This window comes from Calonectris borealis, chromosome 7 (assembly GCF_964195595.1).
Source record: "Calonectris borealis chromosome 7, bCalBor7.hap1.2, whole genome shotgun sequence".
NCBI lineage: Eukaryota > Metazoa > Chordata > Aves > Procellariiformes > Procellariidae > Calonectris > Calonectris borealis.
In genome coordinates, this window is record NC_134318.1 from 34,913,876 (window position 1) to 34,933,338 (window position 19,463).

The 19,463-nt window shown below is 50.5% G+C and overlaps 1 protein-coding gene across 1 annotated transcript in view; it reads right to left on the reverse strand.

Annotated features, from left to right (window-relative positions):
• Positions 1 to 4,303: 4,303 nt before the first annotated feature.
• AFAP1L2 (actin filament associated protein 1 like 2) overlaps positions 4,304 to 19,463 on the reverse strand; it is a 73,767-nt gene continuing 58,607 nt past the window's right edge. The window contains exons 6-19 of the mRNA XM_075155129.1: positions 16,635 to 16,840; positions 15,884 to 16,063; positions 15,215 to 15,304; positions 14,336 to 14,420; positions 13,024 to 13,128; positions 12,159 to 12,370; positions 10,321 to 10,466; positions 9,601 to 9,712; positions 8,662 to 8,901; positions 8,406 to 8,580; positions 8,011 to 8,178; positions 7,442 to 7,623; positions 6,699 to 6,827; positions 4,304 to 6,337 (exon numbers count right to left, since the gene is read on the reverse strand). Coding sequence (XP_075011230.1) covers positions 6,311 to 6,337; positions 6,699 to 6,827; positions 7,442 to 7,623; positions 8,011 to 8,178; positions 8,406 to 8,580; positions 8,662 to 8,901; positions 9,601 to 9,712; positions 10,321 to 10,466; positions 12,159 to 12,370; positions 13,024 to 13,128; positions 14,336 to 14,420; positions 15,215 to 15,304; positions 15,884 to 16,063; positions 16,635 to 16,840 — 2,057 coding nt within the window. The 3' untranslated portion in view covers positions 4,304 to 6,310. The remainder of the gene's footprint in view (positions 6,338 to 6,698; positions 6,828 to 7,441; positions 7,624 to 8,010; positions 8,179 to 8,405; positions 8,581 to 8,661; positions 8,902 to 9,600; positions 9,713 to 10,320; positions 10,467 to 12,158; positions 12,371 to 13,023; positions 13,129 to 14,335; positions 14,421 to 15,214; positions 15,305 to 15,883; positions 16,064 to 16,634; positions 16,841 to 19,463) is intronic.

Here is a 19,463-nt window from a genome sequence, read left to right on the forward strand (position 1 = left end):
CCTCCCAGATCTCACCCACCCTTTCCGTTCTCCTCCTCCTGGCCACCTCTTTGCTCTCTCCTTCGCCAGTGCATGTTTTTCTCTTATTCCTTCTTTTTTGCCCATTCCAGGTCAAGTCTCACCTCTTCTTTTTGGTGCTGTTTCCACAGCTCTGAGCTTTGCCATATTGCTTTGCTCTCCTTTTGGAGCTGGCTGGAGAGAACAGGGTGCTTGTCCTGACCTGAACCCGGACAGATGAGCTGAATGGCATTTCTGCTTCCCCTCGTTTTCAGCCGATCTTGTCCTCAGTGCAGCAGTGGTCTCTGCAGCACAAGCTGGGCCTCTGGTGGGCTGTGATGGCTCGTGTGTCTCCAAAGACAGTTTGGCCTCATCCCTGCATCCTTCAGAGCGTCAGCCTCACTGGATCACTAGATCAATTTGCCCACGAAGCTGTAAAATTTACGTAATTGCTCCCCCGGGGCCTGTGGTTCACACTGTGGTGGTGTTCTCTGCTGCCTTTCCCATGGCGTCCATCACCTCGGGAGAGCAGGAGCAGCTCTGGACAGGGCCGAGGCAGAGACATTAACTGTGACTGCCAGCGCTCGTGAAAATAGCATCTGTTGTTCCCAGAAGAAGAAAAATCCCTTCACTCAGAGTCCTGGCACCGCCTTTGAATAGTAACGTTAGACATACAAAGAGACACAAATTATTCCGCAGGTTCATTGTCGAAAGAAGAATGGTCTAAAGCACTCTTGGGGATGAAAGCTGGCACTGAGACAGAAGCAACAGTGTCCTACCTTGTGGGAGAAACCAGGCTAGGAGAAAGGAGTATTTCCTCTTTCTTTTCACTGCCGCTTTAGTAGATTGTCTGTGTCCTTGGGTGCCTAAGGCACAGCAAAATAGAGGCTTAGTTGAAGGGCTGACATTGGGGATAGAAGGAGAACCTAATCTGTTAACGTTGCTTAGGCATGGCTGTAGCTAAGCACTGCCTCTGCTGTAAAACTGTCAGTCGTCTCTTGTTGTAGGGAGAATGGGCTAGATCAGACTCACAGCTGACATCCAAAGACGTGGTTTGTATTTTATGGTGCTGAAGTGCCCGTGGAGGTGGCTGGATTCCAGCCAGACTGCTCTGAAAACTCTTCCCAGCCTCCCTGCGCATCCTCTGTTGTGTGAAGGTTCAGAGAGACCGTGACTTCTCGCCCTCGCTGCCTGGTTATGTCGTTGGCTTTGCAGCTCCTTGGTGGTTTCTCTGCTATAGTTTGGCTAAGAGCATCGTTAGTTCACTCCTCACAGGTGTTTGTCCGGTGCAGGATCGGTCTTCCCTCTCAAACTGAAGCATATTTACCTTGTCTGGCACACAGCTCTGGAGCTGGGATGTTTCCCTAGCCTCGTACAGGTGTTCAAAGCCTTTTCCTTGTATCTCTGTTGCTTACAGATAGTTTGTACGGTGCTGCTGAGCACTTTGCCTTGTGGCAAATGTGGTTTGGATGTAATCTTTGTTTGCAAGTTCTTTTTATTTTATTACCTAGCTAGTAAGTACATTTTTAGCGTGCATGGGCTTTTTTGGCACAAAGGATGCTTGCCTGGGTCCTGAGTTGGGGGAAACCTTGCGTTTGTACCGTCCTGCTGGTTTTAAGCACAGATCGACAAAGCTCTCTGTGTGATTGAGGAACTGCAGACTGAAATCTCATGCTGGAGACAACATTTTAGTGCGGGATGGGATACACCTAGCCCCGTGCATCAGTTTCGCAAGTAGAGATGGTATGAAAGATTGGAAACTCATGGAGGAGTTTAGGGCTCCTAAAACGCAGCCCTTAGCCTCTGAGTGCATTTAGCTGAGGTCTCTGTGCCTGAAATGCCCCAGGGATCCCTGTGTGTTGGGCAACTACATGTGCTGCAACTCTGACCTTCTTCCTAAATGTGGCTGAACGCTGAAGCCTTGGATGGTTGCTCAGACGTGCTCTGGCAGCAGCAGCTCCCACCAGCTCTCATTCTGTATGGGACAAAACACTTTGCAAGGTAAGGAGGTGTCGGGGCATTGGGAGGAGATGGGAAAAACCGAGCTGATAACAGGATCAGCATGTATGGGATGGTCTTGGAGAGACCTGCTGATCCCAGGGGCAAGCAGGACATTGCTGAGCAGTTGTTGGAGCTGTTTTCTTTTTGTTTTGTTTTTCTTTTTAAAAATTTGAGTTGAAGATCCTGGCTAATTTCTAGGCCCTTTCTCCTGCAAATTTTAATTAAAAAGGAGTAAGTGACTTGGGTCTCTGACATGGTCCCTTATTAAATTCACTCTGACAGATTTGCTTTGATTCAATCAGAAATACTTAATGAGAACTTACCTTGATGGGAGCTCATTCCCTTAAGGCTGGGTCGATGTTTGAGCCTGGCACAGCCACCGAGGAGGTGGGGGCCCTGTGAAGCCAGCACTAATCCTGTCTGGCATCAGGGGAGCGCAGAGGACGCCGTCTGTGCCAGGTCATCGTTAGATGTCTGGGCTGTTACTAACGGAGCTGTGAATTACTCTCGCTCTGTAGGATTGCTGGATGAGCCTGGGCTGGACGCAGGCCATGCGCCGACTTCAGGGGAGAGCCTGTTTCTCCTTTAAGAAACTGGGATTTAAGTAAGTGCCATGAATTTCACCCCCTTTAGTCTTACCTTCCCTCAGCAAGCAAAATCATGCCTGTTTGTGATGAGTAAATGTGTTTGGTGCCTGTACTGTAAAGGCTGCAGCAGGGGAGCTGGGCTCGGACCCCACTGTGCCACCCTCCCTGGGCACCGAGAGCCAGGGCCAGCCTGTGAGAGGTACCGCAGCGCTGGCACCAGGGCTGCTGATGCTCTCCTTAAAGCCAGCTGGCTTCTTCAGCTTGCTAAAAAGTCTGCAATCTTATTCTCTTCAGTACAAGTAAATTAATTTGATTCATACCCCCAGACAACTTATACATACATTCAGGCCAACTTCTCCACCAATGAGACAGATTTTTTTTTTCTTTAAAATCTGGCACTTTACATGTGTCGTAGTTGAAAATCAAAGTGTCCGCTAGCTCTCTTGATGTGCTAGGCAGTCTGGTGGGATCTCCCAGTAGCTATTGTAGGGTTGTTCCGTGTATCCAAAGCAAGAACTGGAGGTATTTAGGTGAGAAACTTGCTAAGAAAAATGGTTTGTAGCAGCGAATTTCCTTCCAGAAAAATATGGGCTTCTGCTTGTGACACACCGTGGGCCCCATGGCGGCCTGGCTGCATTGTGCACAGGTGAGAATTACAATGGGAATAATTAACAAAGCAATAACAATAAGCATTAAATTGTGTGTTTTCCTTCAGTAGCAGTAGGAGCTCTGCCTCCCTACACAGCCGTGTCTTTGGGCCCAATCCTTCAATGCGGTATTTTGTGGGATGGGACTAATTGGGTCAGGCATGAGGGCTTTGTGGTGCTGGGTGAGCAAGCCCTTCAGTCTGGGTGCAGCCGTGACCCTTGGCAGCTGTGTTTGCTACCAGGATGCTCCATGGGGACCGAAAGGCAGAGGCGTCCTGGGGACAGCTGGAGCCGATACCGAGGCGTTGTAGAGCAGCCATAGGCGACGGGCAGCGCTGCTGGGGAAGGACAAAAGCAACTGCTGCCGCCCCTTCCCAAAAACCAGCAATCCCAAATCGAGTTGTTCTTTTGGGATTCCTGGGCTCAGAGGTTGACAGGACACTGATGGGCTTGTTGGCAGGTTTCCTGGGAAAGGAAAGGGAGCGGGACCTTCCCCAGAACTTTGTGCAGTAGCTACGGTGCCTTCCCAAGCTTTCTGCGGAAGAGGAGCTAGTAGTGCTACAGCCACCAAAAGATATTTCACAAACGTGTCTAGTTTGATGTCTGTTCTGTAAAGACTGGCCTCAACCACTTTCTTTACTAACTAACGCTTTTCCTTCCTCTCCAGCCAAACCCCATCCTGGTTTTCCCCTCAGAGACTGCAGCAGGCACTAAGCCTTGCACACAGTTGCTATCTAGTGGCCAGAGGAAGGTAGTGGATGCATTTTTCTCTGCTGGTTTTGTGCAAGAGGACTGTGCTACTGAGATACAGGCAGGATTCTGTTACCTGTATTCCTGCAAATTGTCAGGGTTATTGCTATTTTTCAGTGGGTTAGCTGTCTGAAAATTTTTTTGGTTGATGGTGCAGTCACTATAGAGGACTAAATTATTTAAGATCTAGTCCACTGCAGTTGTAGACTGCATAGCTAAGGGACTGCGTAGTAGCTAACAGGGGTTTGATGTGCTTGAAATCTGCTGAGAAGTAGAGCAGGGACAAGCCACATTACAAAGAAAAAACACTGGTAACATAATATACTCAACATTTTATTATAAAACCCTCTAAAGCGCCACTTTATAGGTCACAGTTACAACAAAGGAAATGCCTTGAGTTAGGAAAACAATGGGGACACAGAGACATTGTTTAACGGTTCTTGTCTGGGGAATGTGTGTTGCTCAGGACTTGCCTATCCCCTGATGGAGATATCCCAGCAGGACCACTGAAGCTGACTGGGCTGTGGTGCAGAAAGCAGAGCTGCTCTCGTCCATCGCTGTCTCAGTACCACTGTGAAATGTCTGGACAACTTCTGGAGGACGACAGCGGGGTGTATGGTGAGGGCCATGGTACTACACATATATTTAGGGTGTAGAGAGGGTCTCCTGCCAGCTCATGATGAGGCAAAACAAAAGTTTCATGGTGTCCATGGCTTCCCTGTTTTTTGGAAAGTCCCCTGGGCCCTGAACCAGAAGTTTCAGTGGTTTATTTGCATGAGTTTTTCCTATGTGCAAACCTCGCGCAGGGACAGGCCTGACAGCTGGGGCCGATGAACTCCTCCTGAGGCCTGGGATTAGCAAATTCCTCCATCTGCACTGCAGCAGACACTTTAGAAGTAAAAAAAAAAAAAACGGGAGCAAGGCCACCTTTCTTGCCTCCAGGATACCCTGACCAAGTGCTCTGTTGCACCCCAGCTCCGTGGCAGTGGTGAGCCAGCCCAGAGCCCCTCAGCAGCAGATCCTCCCTCACCCCAGTGCCACCACCAGCTCCAGGTGTCACAGCTGTTGGGCCTTGGTGCGAGAAGAAGCATCCCTTCAGAGGTGGCCTCAGGCCTGTCAAAGGTTTTCAAGGGTTAGGAAGGTACATTTTGCCTGTCTGTGTTTATCTAGGCTCTGCATGACGCTCATCAGTGTAGCTGCAGGACCCCAGGAGCAACCCAGCCATGACACCCGTGCTGCTGTAGCTTTGCAAGGTTGGAAAAGAGCTGCAGCCCCTGCACAGTCAACCCAGTTACTGAGCCTGGGCTCCAGGGCTGAAGGACCATCAGAGGTGTCTCCAGGCCATCAAACATGACAGCAGGTTACAGGGAGGAGAGGGTGCATGGATTTCTGACACCACCCCCACAGCTATACCTCCCCTCCCCTTGGAAAGGGCAAGCCCTGAAGGGTGTATTGTGACCCAGCAGGCCTGGGCCTTTGATAAATTATTAAGATGCATTCAAATATGTTGTTTTTTTTTTGTTTTTTTTTTTTCCCCCAGAACAAACTCCTCAGGTGAAACAGATCAAGAACTTCAAGAAAATTAACTGAATCTGCTTGGCAGATTTTCTTTGCCCAGGGCTCTTGGTGCCACCAGTCTGTAGCACAGCACGAGAAGGTGAACAGGGATCTTTCTCGATATTCTGGCAAATCTGCAGCAGGCTGGTAGGAGTAAGCACATGCTGGGGATGCATTGGGACACGGATTAAAAATCCCTTGCTCAGGCTGCTGTGTTCTTCTCACTCATGTCTCAAGCATCACTCAGGCGTGGGTATTGCCCTTGACTGAAGGCTGGATGATCTGCCAGATCAGATGTGATGACGGGCAGCAAGACAGGTGAGACTTTAGTTGACTGCAATTTGCCACGACAGGTTGAAAACCAACAGGGTATAAAGAATAGCGGAGGCCCCTTCTGAACCCACTACTGTCAATAACATAGAAACCTTAATAACTCACTGATAAACCTTCAGAGTAGAAATACACAAAACACCCCTATGTACAGTAACATTCTTGTTTACATCAACTGGGTTAGGAATTTGATGCAAGGATTGCCACTGGTTGTTATTGTTTTAGCTACGTGATTGGGACTTGTCTGGAAAGAGCAAGATCATTCGGGATAATTCGTATCGGCAGCTATCCATTGCTGCGTCTGAGCAGTTGGCGCAACGTGGAGGAGGCGCTTGGTGTGTGGTTGTGTTGCACACCCAATCTCCACCTACGGATGATTGAATCCCCTTGGCCATGCATGGGCAATTCCAGTCTTTAGTCCATCTCTGAAAAAACGTGGTTCTAACTAGCTCCCTTCTTCTCCCATTCCTGCCAAGGAGTAAAGGTAAATTAGTCAAAAGGCAAATCTGGCAAGCCACAGTAGCCATAACATGCACAGGATCAACCCTATCATCTGGTACCCAAGTGTTCTTGGCTGCAGGGTGGGTCAGGGATGTCTCTCTGTCATAAGCAATACACACGTTTATTCATTTAAATCGCAGCCAGGGCAAGCCCAGGTGAAAAGACCAGAAGAAAACCAGGCTGGCCTGCTCTGTGTGCTGCTCAGTCAGGGGTGCTTCCCAGACCCGCCCCAGCCCCATCCCACCACAGCCAGTCTGCTCCAGTGCTGGGAGGGAAAAGCAGTGGTTGTCCCAGATGGATTTTTCTCCTTTACCAATCGGCACATTACCTTAGCTTTCTGTAGGACTGTTCCCTTCCCTGTCACCATGACAGATAAAGGCCGGTTTTTTAAAGCCGTTGCTGAATTGACTGGCGAGTTCTCTGCGCTGTTTGCTGGACTGGCGCTTTTTGCCTGAATCTACAATAAAAATAATAGAAAACGTGATGACTTCAGACTACTGAGAGAGACTGCTGCCTTTCCTAGAAAAGCTCAACAGTCACAGCCCGCTTGCACCGAGATGTGTTTTTCAGTGACAGGCCAATTTTGAAACACCACCAGGACGTGCGTGTGCTGCGTTCGGGCGTTGAGGACTTGAGCAGAGGTGCGGAGCAGGGCTCAGGCGGTGACCAACCAAGTTCCCAGGAGGGAATTTAGATGCCTGAATCTCCCCCCCAAAAACACCCCTTGGCTCAGCTGAGCGCAGAAGTAGCTGGGCCCAGACCTGCATGGCCCCCGAGGGTGTTGCTCAAGGTCTCACAGGGAAATACAGCCGCCCTCCTGAGCCCCAGGCCCCTTTCACCTCCCCATCGCTGCTGTTACCTCATTATATTATTATATTATTATTTTACGTATATTATATATAATAATTAACATAATACTTATATATTATCTAATCTATAAATTTCTATGAGATTACATATTATAATAATATAATATTGTTATTAATTACTATATTATTAAGCAGGCTGAGACAGTGCGACTGCCCGGCTGCTGGAAAGCTGCTGTGCATCCCAGGGGTGCCCCCCACGTACCCGGGGGGCTGCGTTCTCCAGGTGGGTGGTGTCCACGGCAGTGCCCAGCGTCACAGGGCCAGACTCTGCCTTCTTCAGGTTTTCCTTCACCTCCACCAGGCTCAGCTCCAGGTCCACCCTCCGGCTCTCCTTCCTTTTGCACTCTTCTTCTATCTCCTTCAGCCTTTGCTCCAGGATCTTGTCTGTGAAGAGAGGGATTGCTCAGTGCGGGCCGGTTCCTGGGTGGCCACTGCAGAGCTGGGCTGGACACCAGGCACCGGTGGGAGCTCTACATGGCCCCTCCTCAGCACGCAGCTCTGGGGGGCTGCAGGGGACTTGGGGAGCTCATGAGGGAAGCAGGGACTGAAGCTTGTATTACTCCTTATGTCTTGCCCCAAAGGGGCCATGACAGAGTGAGCTCTTGCTCTAGTGTGATTTGGGCTACGTGCTTTGCCTCAGAGCGCCAGGTCTCCCCACTGCTGGAGGTGCAAAGCCCCTTCTAGTCCCAGGTGGGCTAGGTTTATCACCCTCTCCTTCCCCGTGGTCCCACCTTGGCTTATTTCCATGCATCATCTCTTGCCCCGCTCTACCTGTGCTGCCTGCAAGCATTTCCTTCAGCTCCCGCCTCTCCTTGCGCAGCTGGGTGAGCTGAGCCCGGATGTCGTCCTTCTCCTTCTCCAGCCGCTCCTTCTCCTCTGTAAACCGCTTCACCTCCGCCTCCGTCCTGTTCTTACCCAGCTTGGTTTCCACTGCTGCTGCTGGAAACACAACCCACCAAAACAAGCTCAGCCAGGGAAAAAGTGGGAGGGAAAGTGTTTTCAGGAGCTTGGAAACAAAATAGATGAGGCTTAGAAAGGTCACCAACCAGGAGATGCATCACAAAGCTACCATCGAGCAGGGCAAAACTCACGCCTGGAGCACCACCTCTCCTCAAGCCCCTGCAGCAACAGGCACCCACCGGGCACCCACCGCACAGCCCACTCACCTGGCAGCGGCAGCTTGGGCCGGGGCACGGGCACCAGCTGGGGACTGCCCGCCGTCACTGTGCCCACCGGCAGCTCGGGGGCTGGCTGGGGGAAGGCGATGTTCTGCTGCTGCGCCTGGATTTTGATGGTGGGCATCCGTGGTGCCTCGTCAGGCTCTGGCTTCTCTGGGTGTTTCTGGAGGGGGAATGAAGTGGGATGATGTGGTGGGGGGAACTGTCTCACCGGGTGGCCCCACACCACCGTTTAGGGCAGTACCTGCTCCGAGGTCTCCATTGCCTTACTACAGGGCTCAGCTTCCTTAGGCACGAGGGCTGTCTCGGCTGTGCTCTCCGCTGCAGTCTTGTTGGCAGCCCTTTCTAAAGACGGTGAGCTGAGGGGTGAAGGCTGGCATGACTTCTTGCCAGCACAGTGTAGGAAGGACTTCACTGGGGTAAGATCCAGGTATACTCTGTCTTGGTCTCCCTCCAATTTGCTCTCACTCTTGGGTACTTCTTCCTGCAAAAGAAGAATGTTCCCCTGAAAAAGGACCATCTGCTGCAGCCAGCAGTACAGGAAACATCTCACTGCAGAGCAGCAGCATCTCAGGCAATCTGGAGTATTTTCCATAAACCTCAGAGGAACCCCATTCTCCAAGTCATTCCATACAGGGCTTTTTGGTGTACTGAAGGAAAGGCCTCTCTTGCTTTCCTTCAACAGGTCTTTCCAATGGTAGCAGCAGCCCCATGCAAGAATATCACACTTGTACATCTAGCAACCCCTGCCAGATTCTTTGCCTTTCCCAGGATAACAGTCCCATCCCCAGCATGGCCCATCTTTCTTGTTCTTACACACAGGACTTGCTCTCACAGGCATCAAAAGGAATTTTGATAGACCGGGCTCCAAACAACCCACTATCTATCACCAAATAATCCATGCTGTTTGCTGACGGAAACTGTGGGATTTTATCCCAGCTGCCTGAGGATCCCTACAGCACCTTGCTGGAAACTGCTCTCCCTTCCTTAGCGACTCCTTTCCAGCACCCACTTCTGCCCCCTTGCAAAAGCCTGCATTTCCGCAGGGGCTGGGCATCCCCTTTGCCGCAGTTTGAAAACCCTCCCCCTTCACTGCCGGAGACTCCCCCAGCCAGATGTTTGCCCACGGTCTCTGCACAGCTGGCTGCAGCGGGGCAGCCGCCTGCAGCACCAGGCATCTTACCGCAGGCAAGTCTGGCAAATCCACGTCGTCGTACAGCTCCTCCTGCTGCATCCTGCCCTTGGGCAGGCTGTCGATATAGGCGTTGGGCTCAGAGTACTTCCTCTGCATTAAGCTGTGAACAGGCAGCGGGACATCCCATCAGGAGGGATCGGTCTCGCTGCGCGGCTGCGCTGTGCTGCATTTTGGGGCATCTGAACACAGCGGTCCTGGGGTCTGGGCAGGGCCATGCGGCCAGACGCAGGACGTGAGAAGGTAGAGCCACACAGCAGTGTGGTCACTGCTCCCACTGCCCATTAAGCAGCACCCACCACAGTGGGGGTACCTCTCCCCTCAGCTCTTTCCTTTCTCGCCCAGCCCTCGGGCACAGCACCGCAGCAGCACAACCCCTGCCCCAGTGGCACGGTGAACTGCGTGGCTGGGTGCCCACGGCCCCGCACCCCCCAGCCAAGCCCACCCCACCGACCTGCCTTTGCAAAAGCCACCTGGGCACATGCCCCTAGCCCCATGCCAAGCTGCAGCTCAGGTTAGATGTGTCATGGCGGGACAATGACAAGTGCTCTCCTGTCCCGCACTGAGCTTCCAAAGAAAGTGACTGAGCTGCAGCCGTGAATTTATCACCTATTCCCATGGCAGCCAATCTCCCGCAAGCGGAGGGACCCCTGCTCCGGCTTGCTTCCCCTCCACCAGTCCCTGCAGCCCCATGCATTACCGCTGACGTACAAGAAGGAGTTCTTTGCGGCGCTCACAATGCAGGAAACCCGGTCAGCATCCACATAATCGTAGGTAAATTCCTCTGGGTCTGTTTTCGAACCTGATTCCGACAAGAGGAGGCCCAGCCAGTGGCCCATTTCGTCCGAGGACTTCGCCTACGAGGTGATCAGACAGCTAGTACAGGTTGCAAGAGCAGTTTCTCTGCACTCCCAAGGCTAATGCAGGCTTAGCCTTGGCTAAGTATGCTGGCAGTCCTCTGGGCTTGCAAGGGGAAAGATGAACGGCTGGGTATTTACATTAAACCTGAGACCACATTAAAAGAAGAACTGCTCTGCATATGGACTGATTCGCAAATTTGGAAGATATATAATGCAGCTCCTTGCTTAACTCCTTCCTAAAATTTCTAGTGAGTCTGCATTTTCCTTTCCATGATGATCAACTCAGCTGCCTACAAGAGTAAGAGAAGTCTCTGGGGCTGGAGATGCTGGCGGGGAGCCGGCTTTGGCAAGGAAAGCGTGCGGGTTTTATTTTGCACCAGCAGAGCGCAGCAATGGGATTGCCAAACACAGACGTGCAACGAGACCCCAACACACCAGGAGCCTGCGAGTTCCTTATGCCAGAGCCCAAACCCCTTCCAGGGCTGTTTGCACGGGGGAGAGGGGAAGGGAAGAGTTTAAAGTGGGATCAGGGAACATCAAAGAGAGCCCCTCACTTTGACCAAATTCCCAGCTGCAGTGAACAGTCTGACATTTTGCAAAACGAAGAGTTAAACATGGTGCCCTGAAGTCAGCTCTAGCAAATAGCCACATACGCTTCCCGGTAGTGGGGGATTTTCTACCTGAAGCAAGAAGCGGGCTGCATCAGCCATCTTTTGTTTTGACGTGAGGAGTTAGAGCAATAAGCACAAAGTAAAATTCAGGGCAAGTGAATCCCAAACTGGAAAGTGTATTTTAAGCTTTCAATCTGTTTTATTTAGTGGAGACTTCAGTCCCTGGGAAGCCTGCCAGCCAGCCAGCCTCTACATGGAATCTGACATCCCAACAAAATACAGATTCTTCCATTCACAAAGTGTAAATTTTCCCAGCACCTCTTCTTCACATCTGTAATTAAGGCAAAATTTCTTAGACACAGGCATACCCTGAATCAGAAGTTAAACAAAAACACCTTCAAACTTCATGGCAGGCCCTCAAAGTCAGTTGTTTAGCTATAAATATTCCACCCACTGGAAAAATACAGGAAATTGCTCACATTGTCCACCTCCTACTATAACCACGCTGTCGTCAGAGAGAACTAAGATTAGAGATAAACAGTCCTGGATGTAGGCAAAGGAAAGTAACAGATGGAGATGAATTCACTTGCACTTTCAGGGGCAGATCTGTGATCAGTTTACTTGGGATGCATGGTCCATGGCTTTGGGACTCTCTGTTTTCAGAAGATGAAGTTCTCTGTTCCTCCTAACCACAGACTTAAATCCCTGAAGTGGCATTACTCTCATCTAACATTAACCATCTGAAATGCATCCCATATAACTTAATCATCCAAGGTTATCCTATAGTCAGTGGAGAGAGATGGGCACCTCCAGAGGACCCTTCATCCCATCCTAAGATGAGTGCCTAAGATGAAGGCTGAATGGTCCTCTGGAGGCGCCAGCATCAGACACAGCCTGGATTACCAGCTAGGTGGGACAACTTCTAGGTGACCACAGGCAGATGAACCAAAGTCCCATGCTTCAGGTTCGGTTTTGCTGGACTGAGGGTTCCTCTGGAGGACCTCACTGGCATTTAGGCCTACTAAGACACCCAAACTGATGAGTTAAAGCAGAGCTTTCTTGGAGATATACACCCTACCTCCAGAATGACCCGTTCTTCCCCGTTGTGCAGGATGCGGAAGGAGTAGAGATGATCAGGGCTTGGCTCTGGGATAATTTCACAACCTGCCAAACTCAGGGGCTGCTGAGCCAGTTTGCTTCGGTTCTTGTCCTGGTAGAAATGGAGGTGACCATCTTTTATCTGACACCAACGAGACTTCCACTGGCTGTTCACTAGCACATTCAGGTAACCTGCAAGCAAGCACAGGTTACTTAAGCACATTTTCCACCCCATGGGGAGAGGGAATCTAAACTCATTTGTGTGCACGGGGATGTCTGATGGGTAAGTTCCGAGATCACCACACAACACAAAGCCACAGGCAAAGACAAAGAGCAAAAGCACAAAGACAAGTGTCCTATCCATACGAAACAGGGTGAAAAGGGTAAAAATCTGTTCAAAATGAGACCCTTGAAATTCAGGTTAGATTTGGAGTAGCCAGTTGGCTGCAGATGGTTGCACAAAGTTGATCCCAGATGGTGAATACCAGCTGACCCACACAACTCTCTCCCTGCTGACTCCCACACCCTGGGCTGATGCCCAGGAAGAGCAGCACAGATGCCCTCTGCATGCATGTCTGGTATTACCTGCCCTTCCTCTTGGGTCACCCTGCGAGCTATTGCCCGCCCTTATAAGCCACAGAGTCACCTTAATGTGTAAGAGGCACCTCAATCTGCATGGGTTTACTGGCACGGACCAAGCAGAGTGTGGCCTCTTTGCCTCCCGCAGCACGACAGCCTGGCACATGTGCGTTTGAGGAGGATGATGCCGGGTGCTCATCCTGCCCTGCACACCGAGATCCAGCCCCGAGACAAGTCCCCGCAGAGGGGCTCACGCTGCCACTTACTTGAAGTCTCCAGGGATCTCTCGGGGCTATCCAGGGAGCTGGATTTTTTCCTCCCAAGGTTCATAAGGTTGCTCAGTTTCAGGCCAGTTGTGCCCTTCTTCTTAACTGCCAGAAAAGAAAAAGATATGTGTGGCTTTCCCAGCTCACAGCCATACACACAGCCTGCTGTTCCAGCTGGGTGTCCTGCACCCAACAGCGCTGCAGCACACACGTCCCTTGCAGAGGGCAAACCTGTGACTCAGGGACAGGCTGTAATAGTCCAAAGCCCAGGGAGATGATGAGCAAGATGGCACCAGTAATCTCAGTTAAGTGATTTGCCCAAGATACTTAATCTATATTGCTTTGTTAGTTCTGACCAAACGCCAGTGGCTGCAGGAGCTGCGGGAAGGCTGTTTGCACAGGCCTTGCTGTGCAGGGGCCAACCTCCCTTCGCTTTCTTACACTACAAAGAATTGAATTAAAAACCATTACCCATAAATATTTACTGCATTCCATTCTTTTCCTTTCTAAAAGAGGGACTCGAGGTGGGGAGGGGGAAAGCTTATAACCAAAGAGCCTCTTCTGCATTTTCCTACCGAGCACATCAGTCAGTGCAAGAATATGGCTGTGTAATCATCGGGTAATCCTGGTAAGAAAACAAGTTGGATGTTTTTAGACCAGATTTTCCTTCCCGCTATCATAACAAAATGATGAAGTCCTAGTGTAGAGGGACTCGGCAGCCGAGCTCCATCTGTTGGGCGACTCCAGTGAGTCCTCAGCATGGATTTCTCTTTCTCTCTCTTCAATATATAGATGGGTCCCACCATCCTTCTAACAGAGCATCCCCTCTTTTAACGTACTTACCTGCCCCATCTTATAGATGGGGAATGCAGCTTAAAGCCCAGAGTCGGATGCCCTGGTGTGAAGGTGTAACTCTCCCATTGGAGACAGCTCAGCATTTCACACAGGTACCCCAAGTTTCTCTGCAGACATCTCTGGGGAAAGTCACCTAGGTTGCATCTATGCCATCTCAAACTGTCCCAAAGTGACTTGCCCAGAGTCATGCAGGATCTCTGCGGTAGGGCAGGTATCACACCCAGGTTTTTCAAGCCCTATCCTAACTCTGGACCTGCTGAGAAATCCCAGCATCCACCTGTCACTTCATTATGGAAAAAAACACTGAAATCAAATTCACAGGCACTGAATTCACAGGCAGCTTTCACCCTGCATCAGGTCAGTTTGAGGTGGCGGTGGCAGGAGAAGCTACAGAAACCCTCGCCACACGGAGGGTCGATGGCCCGCTTTCCTGGTCATTCCCAGGGTGAGGTTTTACCATCTTTCGTCTCGGCTGTCTCTGGGTGGCCATCCGTGCTGCTCCCGCTCTCGGAGGCTGCAGAGTACCTCTCAGATACCTCCACCTGTCAACAAGCACCAGACACAAGCTCTGCAGATGCACATGACCCACTCCTCCAGCCAGCACCCGCCGCAAGTGCCTTTTTCCCTCCTCCTAAATTACGAGGTCCCACCCTTTCCATTGCAGATGCTTTCACACAGACATCTCCCACTCGCCCCCTCACGCTGTGCCCTCCCCATTGCTTCTGAGCCCGGCATGGGCAGATCCAGCACATGAACCGCCCCGGCTGGGCTCGCCTCTGAGGTGACGTGGTGGCACCACTAGTGCCACCCTGTGGCCTCCTGCCCTGCAGCCTGGCTGGTGGGGGCATTTGCCAGTCTCCATAGGAGGGCATGGGCAGAGGAACTGGCCAGTGCCCAAACAGGTCCATTTTGGGTGTCCACCAGAGTCTTATGAAGATTTCTTTCTCCTCTCACTGTTTCGGAACAAGCTGCCCCCAGGGGAGTGTCACCTAAACCCGGACTAGAGACTGGCCCAAGCCCTGACATCCAAGGGTCTATGTCCCTTCCAAAGCTTGGTGAGCACAACTGTCCCGTTGGCTGAGATAGTGGCTGCTGCCCTGTACGGAGGAGAGCCCAGTGCCGAGTCAGTTTTAGGGGAAAGATGTAGCCACAAAATTAAGATTGCAAAGGAAAATTAAGATTGTTCCAATAATGCTCCTTTTCAGCAGAATAAGGGTCTGGTTACACTCCTATCAGCCTTTGCTCAGATAAAATTACTGCACCTACAACTATAATTTATTAAAGGAGCAGGGTGGAAAAGCCTGATGTTAGTTCTCTTTGTAGAGACAAGGCGTACCTTCGGGTAACTGAGACGCTGCGAATCTGGGATGTACTGGTTGCCTTCACTGCCTCCTTCGCACAGCAGACCGCTGGTCTCCTGGATTACCTGTGCAGAAGGAGAAGCCATAGCCTGTGAGAGCTGCAGTAACGGGATCAACACTTCTCCCCCACAGAGGACAGGCAAAACCACAGCAGCCTGGGAGACCCGCCGTTTACGCTCCCGGCGACCCTGGGGACCTCCCTGGTGTTGCCGCAGGCGGCCAGCAGAAACTGCCGGACCCAAGTCAGCCGGGGAGAGGCTGCCAGCAAAGGCAGCCCCAGCACCTCGCAGCCGCCCCGGGCTCCGCGAAGGCTCCTTCTTCTGCTGCCGTCTCAGGGAAAGGGCCACATCTCCCCCTGTCCTCAACCAACTCATGTTGGGCACCCACCCCAGACATCCCTCCTGCCGCAGAAGCTGGGCTGGGAGGTCCCTCCGCGGCCTCCCGCGCGCAGAAGGCGGCAGGGAGCTGCAGGAAGAAGCTATCCCGGGACATGAAAATGAAGTGGTGTATTTGTATACGGGCTTGCAGTGAGGAAGGGAGCCAGAGCACACAAGGACAGGACTGAAATAACATATGGTCTCCCTGCAAAGCCAGGGTAGAAGCATGGGAGCACCAGCGGGGCGAGCCCCAAAGACGCCACTGACCCTGAGCCACTGCTCTGCCTGGTCTTTACTCTGCAGCCCCAGCACAATGACGTCGGCGTTCATGGGGATGATCTTCAGCTTGTGCTCTTTCTTCCTCACTTGCTTTTCCTTGTGAATGACAGTGCAGCCCAGCAAATTCACGTCGAGCTGAGGGCTGTGGTCTTTGGAGCTCTTGTAGCACTGGGGAAAGAAAATGGAAGGGCAGGTAAGAGGCTGAGGAGCAGCATTCCCTCTCACTTGCTGGTGTGAGCTCAACCTTAGAAGGCTGACGGCACACATTAAGTGCACCGAACACAAGAAGGTCCTATAGGTCCTACAAGGCTGCGATGTCTACACAGACTACACACAGGACATCTCTATATGTATAGAGATACACATACATCTATGTACTTGCATACATAGTCTGAAATACCTCTCTCAGATACTGGTAGAGGGTCAAGTATGTGGTTAGCCAGTGGGATAAGCATCCCTTCTGCTTAACCACCTCAAAAAGTTTCCCAAAAAGCATCTCTAGGCGTTTTGAGAGTTTGGGATTTTGGCCTCAAATGTGCCCTTGTGCCTCCCTCAGCAGTCCCATGCTCACATCCCTTCTGAAAATGGAATGAGATCCCCAAATCTCTGGGACACGTTTTTTGAAGCATTGCTTCTAGAGGTACTTTGGTTTTGCCAGCTAGTTAACATGGCCTGAGGTGCCATTTCCCTCCCCAGCTCCTGAAAATAGGTTGTTTTAGAGAGTGGAAGATCTACCCACCAGCAACCTGGTGTCCTTGATAACACACAGCTGTTTTGCCCACTGTCCCAGCCACTTCTTTCTCCACAGGAACGCGCAGATGCGGGCATCCTTCATCAGCTCAATGGTGGCCTCTGTGGACGGCCACTGATGGGTTGCTGATTTGCCTTTGCTGCTCTCTTCTTCATCATACGATTCATAGGAGCTACTAACGGCTTCACCATCTTCTATAACAAAAGCAAAGCTCTATCATTAAATACATTTCTAGGACAACTCTGAGCCTATTGCTTGCCTCAGCCATGCTCACACATGCAAAAGCTTCCAGCGTAGGGACATGTCTTTTGAGGCTCTCCTACAGGAGGATAATCAATAGGAAAATAACCCTCATAGATCCTTTTTTCTTTCTAGCCCGATATTAATCTTATTGCAATGTTTTGTGCCTAATAGTCTCAGCTAGCAAACACTCAAAAGACACTTCTCAGTTAACCACAAATTCGAGAACATTCCCTTAGACATTTTCTGATGTTTGCTGCTTTTTTCCCCCCAAAGATGCTTTTTCTACTTTCCACTTCAAGCCAAACACTCACAATTTTTAAGGCAACAGCAAGCTACATCAGCCCTTGTCCTCTGAATGTCAGAAGTAAAAATGGTATTTGCGAGGCCATGCAGGAAGCAATGATCTATTGTATTTGAGACATCATTCCGCTTTCCCTTTCTGGGCTAACAGGTCTCTCTCTCTACTCAGCATCTAAGGGACAGCAAGGGGCTTTGAAGTAATACATTGCTGCAGCAGCAAAAATGAGTCATAAGTGGCAGCTGTAAATAATAGTAATCACATTTTTCATGTTCATTCTTAAATGGATTGCTACGTTATTAGGATGAGTTGGGATTTTCAATACCCAGCTCTAATGTATTGTAGGTTATTGGAGTTCTCAGCTGATAGGAACAGCTGGTCATTGGTACCAGACCCATCAGAAACAATGAAAATGTTCCCACTGACTGCAGGGGAATTTGCAATGCTCCGCTGGCATTAACAGTACGGCTGTTATTCGCAAGGTAAGCTTACATAGCAAGATGGTAAGGTTTGGGCAGCATCTGTGCAGGGGTTTGCATTCTCGTCCTACCGAACAGCACGGAGGAATATCGTTAAGTTTCTCTCACCAGACTCTAATCTAATTTCAATTCTCATCAAATCGTAATATCCACATGAAAGTAACATTATCAGATTGGTGCAAAATAAAAAGAGGAAAAGCAGCCAGAAAAGAGAAAAAAAAAAAAAGCATTAGGAGCTTCACTAAAGAACGTTTCTTAAGTTGGGTTTATTTGTTCTTAAGATAAAAGGAACTGAGATGCAGTAACAAAGCTTCAGCCTTACCCCCAGTGAAATCTCACTCCATAACATCCCTCAAGTGATCAAAGCTGCACCAATTAAACAAACTTATTAAAAGGCAAATAATCACTTTCCAAGCCTCTGAATGGTGCTGACAGCACACTACTGGCTCACCACCTCCATACCCTCAACGTATTGGACTGTCCAATTTATGGGAGAACATTACCCCCCAATGCATTATCACTATGCAGACCTTGTCCACAGGCACCCTGGGCAGAAATTCAGATGGAGTAAAAGCGCTGAGGTTTCTCATCCCTAGAAACACCAAGAAGCTGAACCTCTGCACTGCTAGAGACCCTTCCTTGTGCAGCAGCAGCAAGGATGCCTAAGGGAACCTCATCTTCTGAATCTCCCTCCTTATCAACATGGGGCTACCGCTAACTGCCCCTTTGGCCTCTTTTGGATGTCTCTGGTGCCCCCTCACCTAGGCATTAGGTCTCAGGCTGCCACCTTTGTCCTGGAGGAATAACACTTTTCTTCCAAGCTCTCAGTGGGAGCCCCGGTTTCTCTTTTGCGCATCAACCACAACCACAAGTGCCTCATGAGATGAGCTCTTCTCTACTTGAAGAGCTGCAGCCGTTGCTGGCCCGGTGACACTGCTACGGCCTCATGATGGAAAGGCGTTTTCCAGACTGTGACAAACTGGGACAAACCTTGCTTGAGTGACTTGAGACAACACTGTCATCACTACTAAGGCTCACTCAATCCCAAGTCATACAGCTCAGTACATTTCCACCTACTGGCAGTTTCAACTAAGACCACAGTTTTATCCTCTCATTGCTGTGACATCAGTGGCAGCCATGTTCTTGGATGTCATTATCTAATCCACCTCTGCTTTCCTGTTTGTCCTCCCACGACCTCCCAGGGAGCTAAATCAATACCATGGTGCAGGAAGCTCCAACCATCTCGTACGCCAGAGCTGCCTCTGCCCGAGCAGAGCACCTTCAACGTTCGCTGAACGGCTACTTGTCAATACAGCCAGCATTACCACGTATCAGCTCCACATCAGTGGCCAGAACCAGGGGAATAAAGGCTAGGGAAGTTCTCTTCATTGTCATCTTGAGCACAGGGAAACGCACACAAAAATGCTGCCTCGTGTGTATCCAGCATGAGGAGAGAGAGGGGAGAGGTGGTTACCCTCCATGCATGTAATGGGCAATACCAGGGGGAGATACCTCATCATCTTTGCTAAAACAGAGGGTTGTTTTTTTTTTAAAAAAAAAAAAAAAGGCACTTCAGGTTTGGAAAGCATGCCATACCCATCGTTATTGTGGCATAAATAACGCCCTCAGTAACCTGCAACCCTGGCCTGGGTCCAGCCGCAGCAAGCCTACCAAAAAGACCTGCACAGTCAAAAGGAAAGAGAAAGGGAGACAAAGAGAGAAAGCCACAGATAAGCAAATACGGAGAACAATGGCATCAGTCCGGCTCAGCCCCACGCTCCCCGCTTGGCCGGTGAG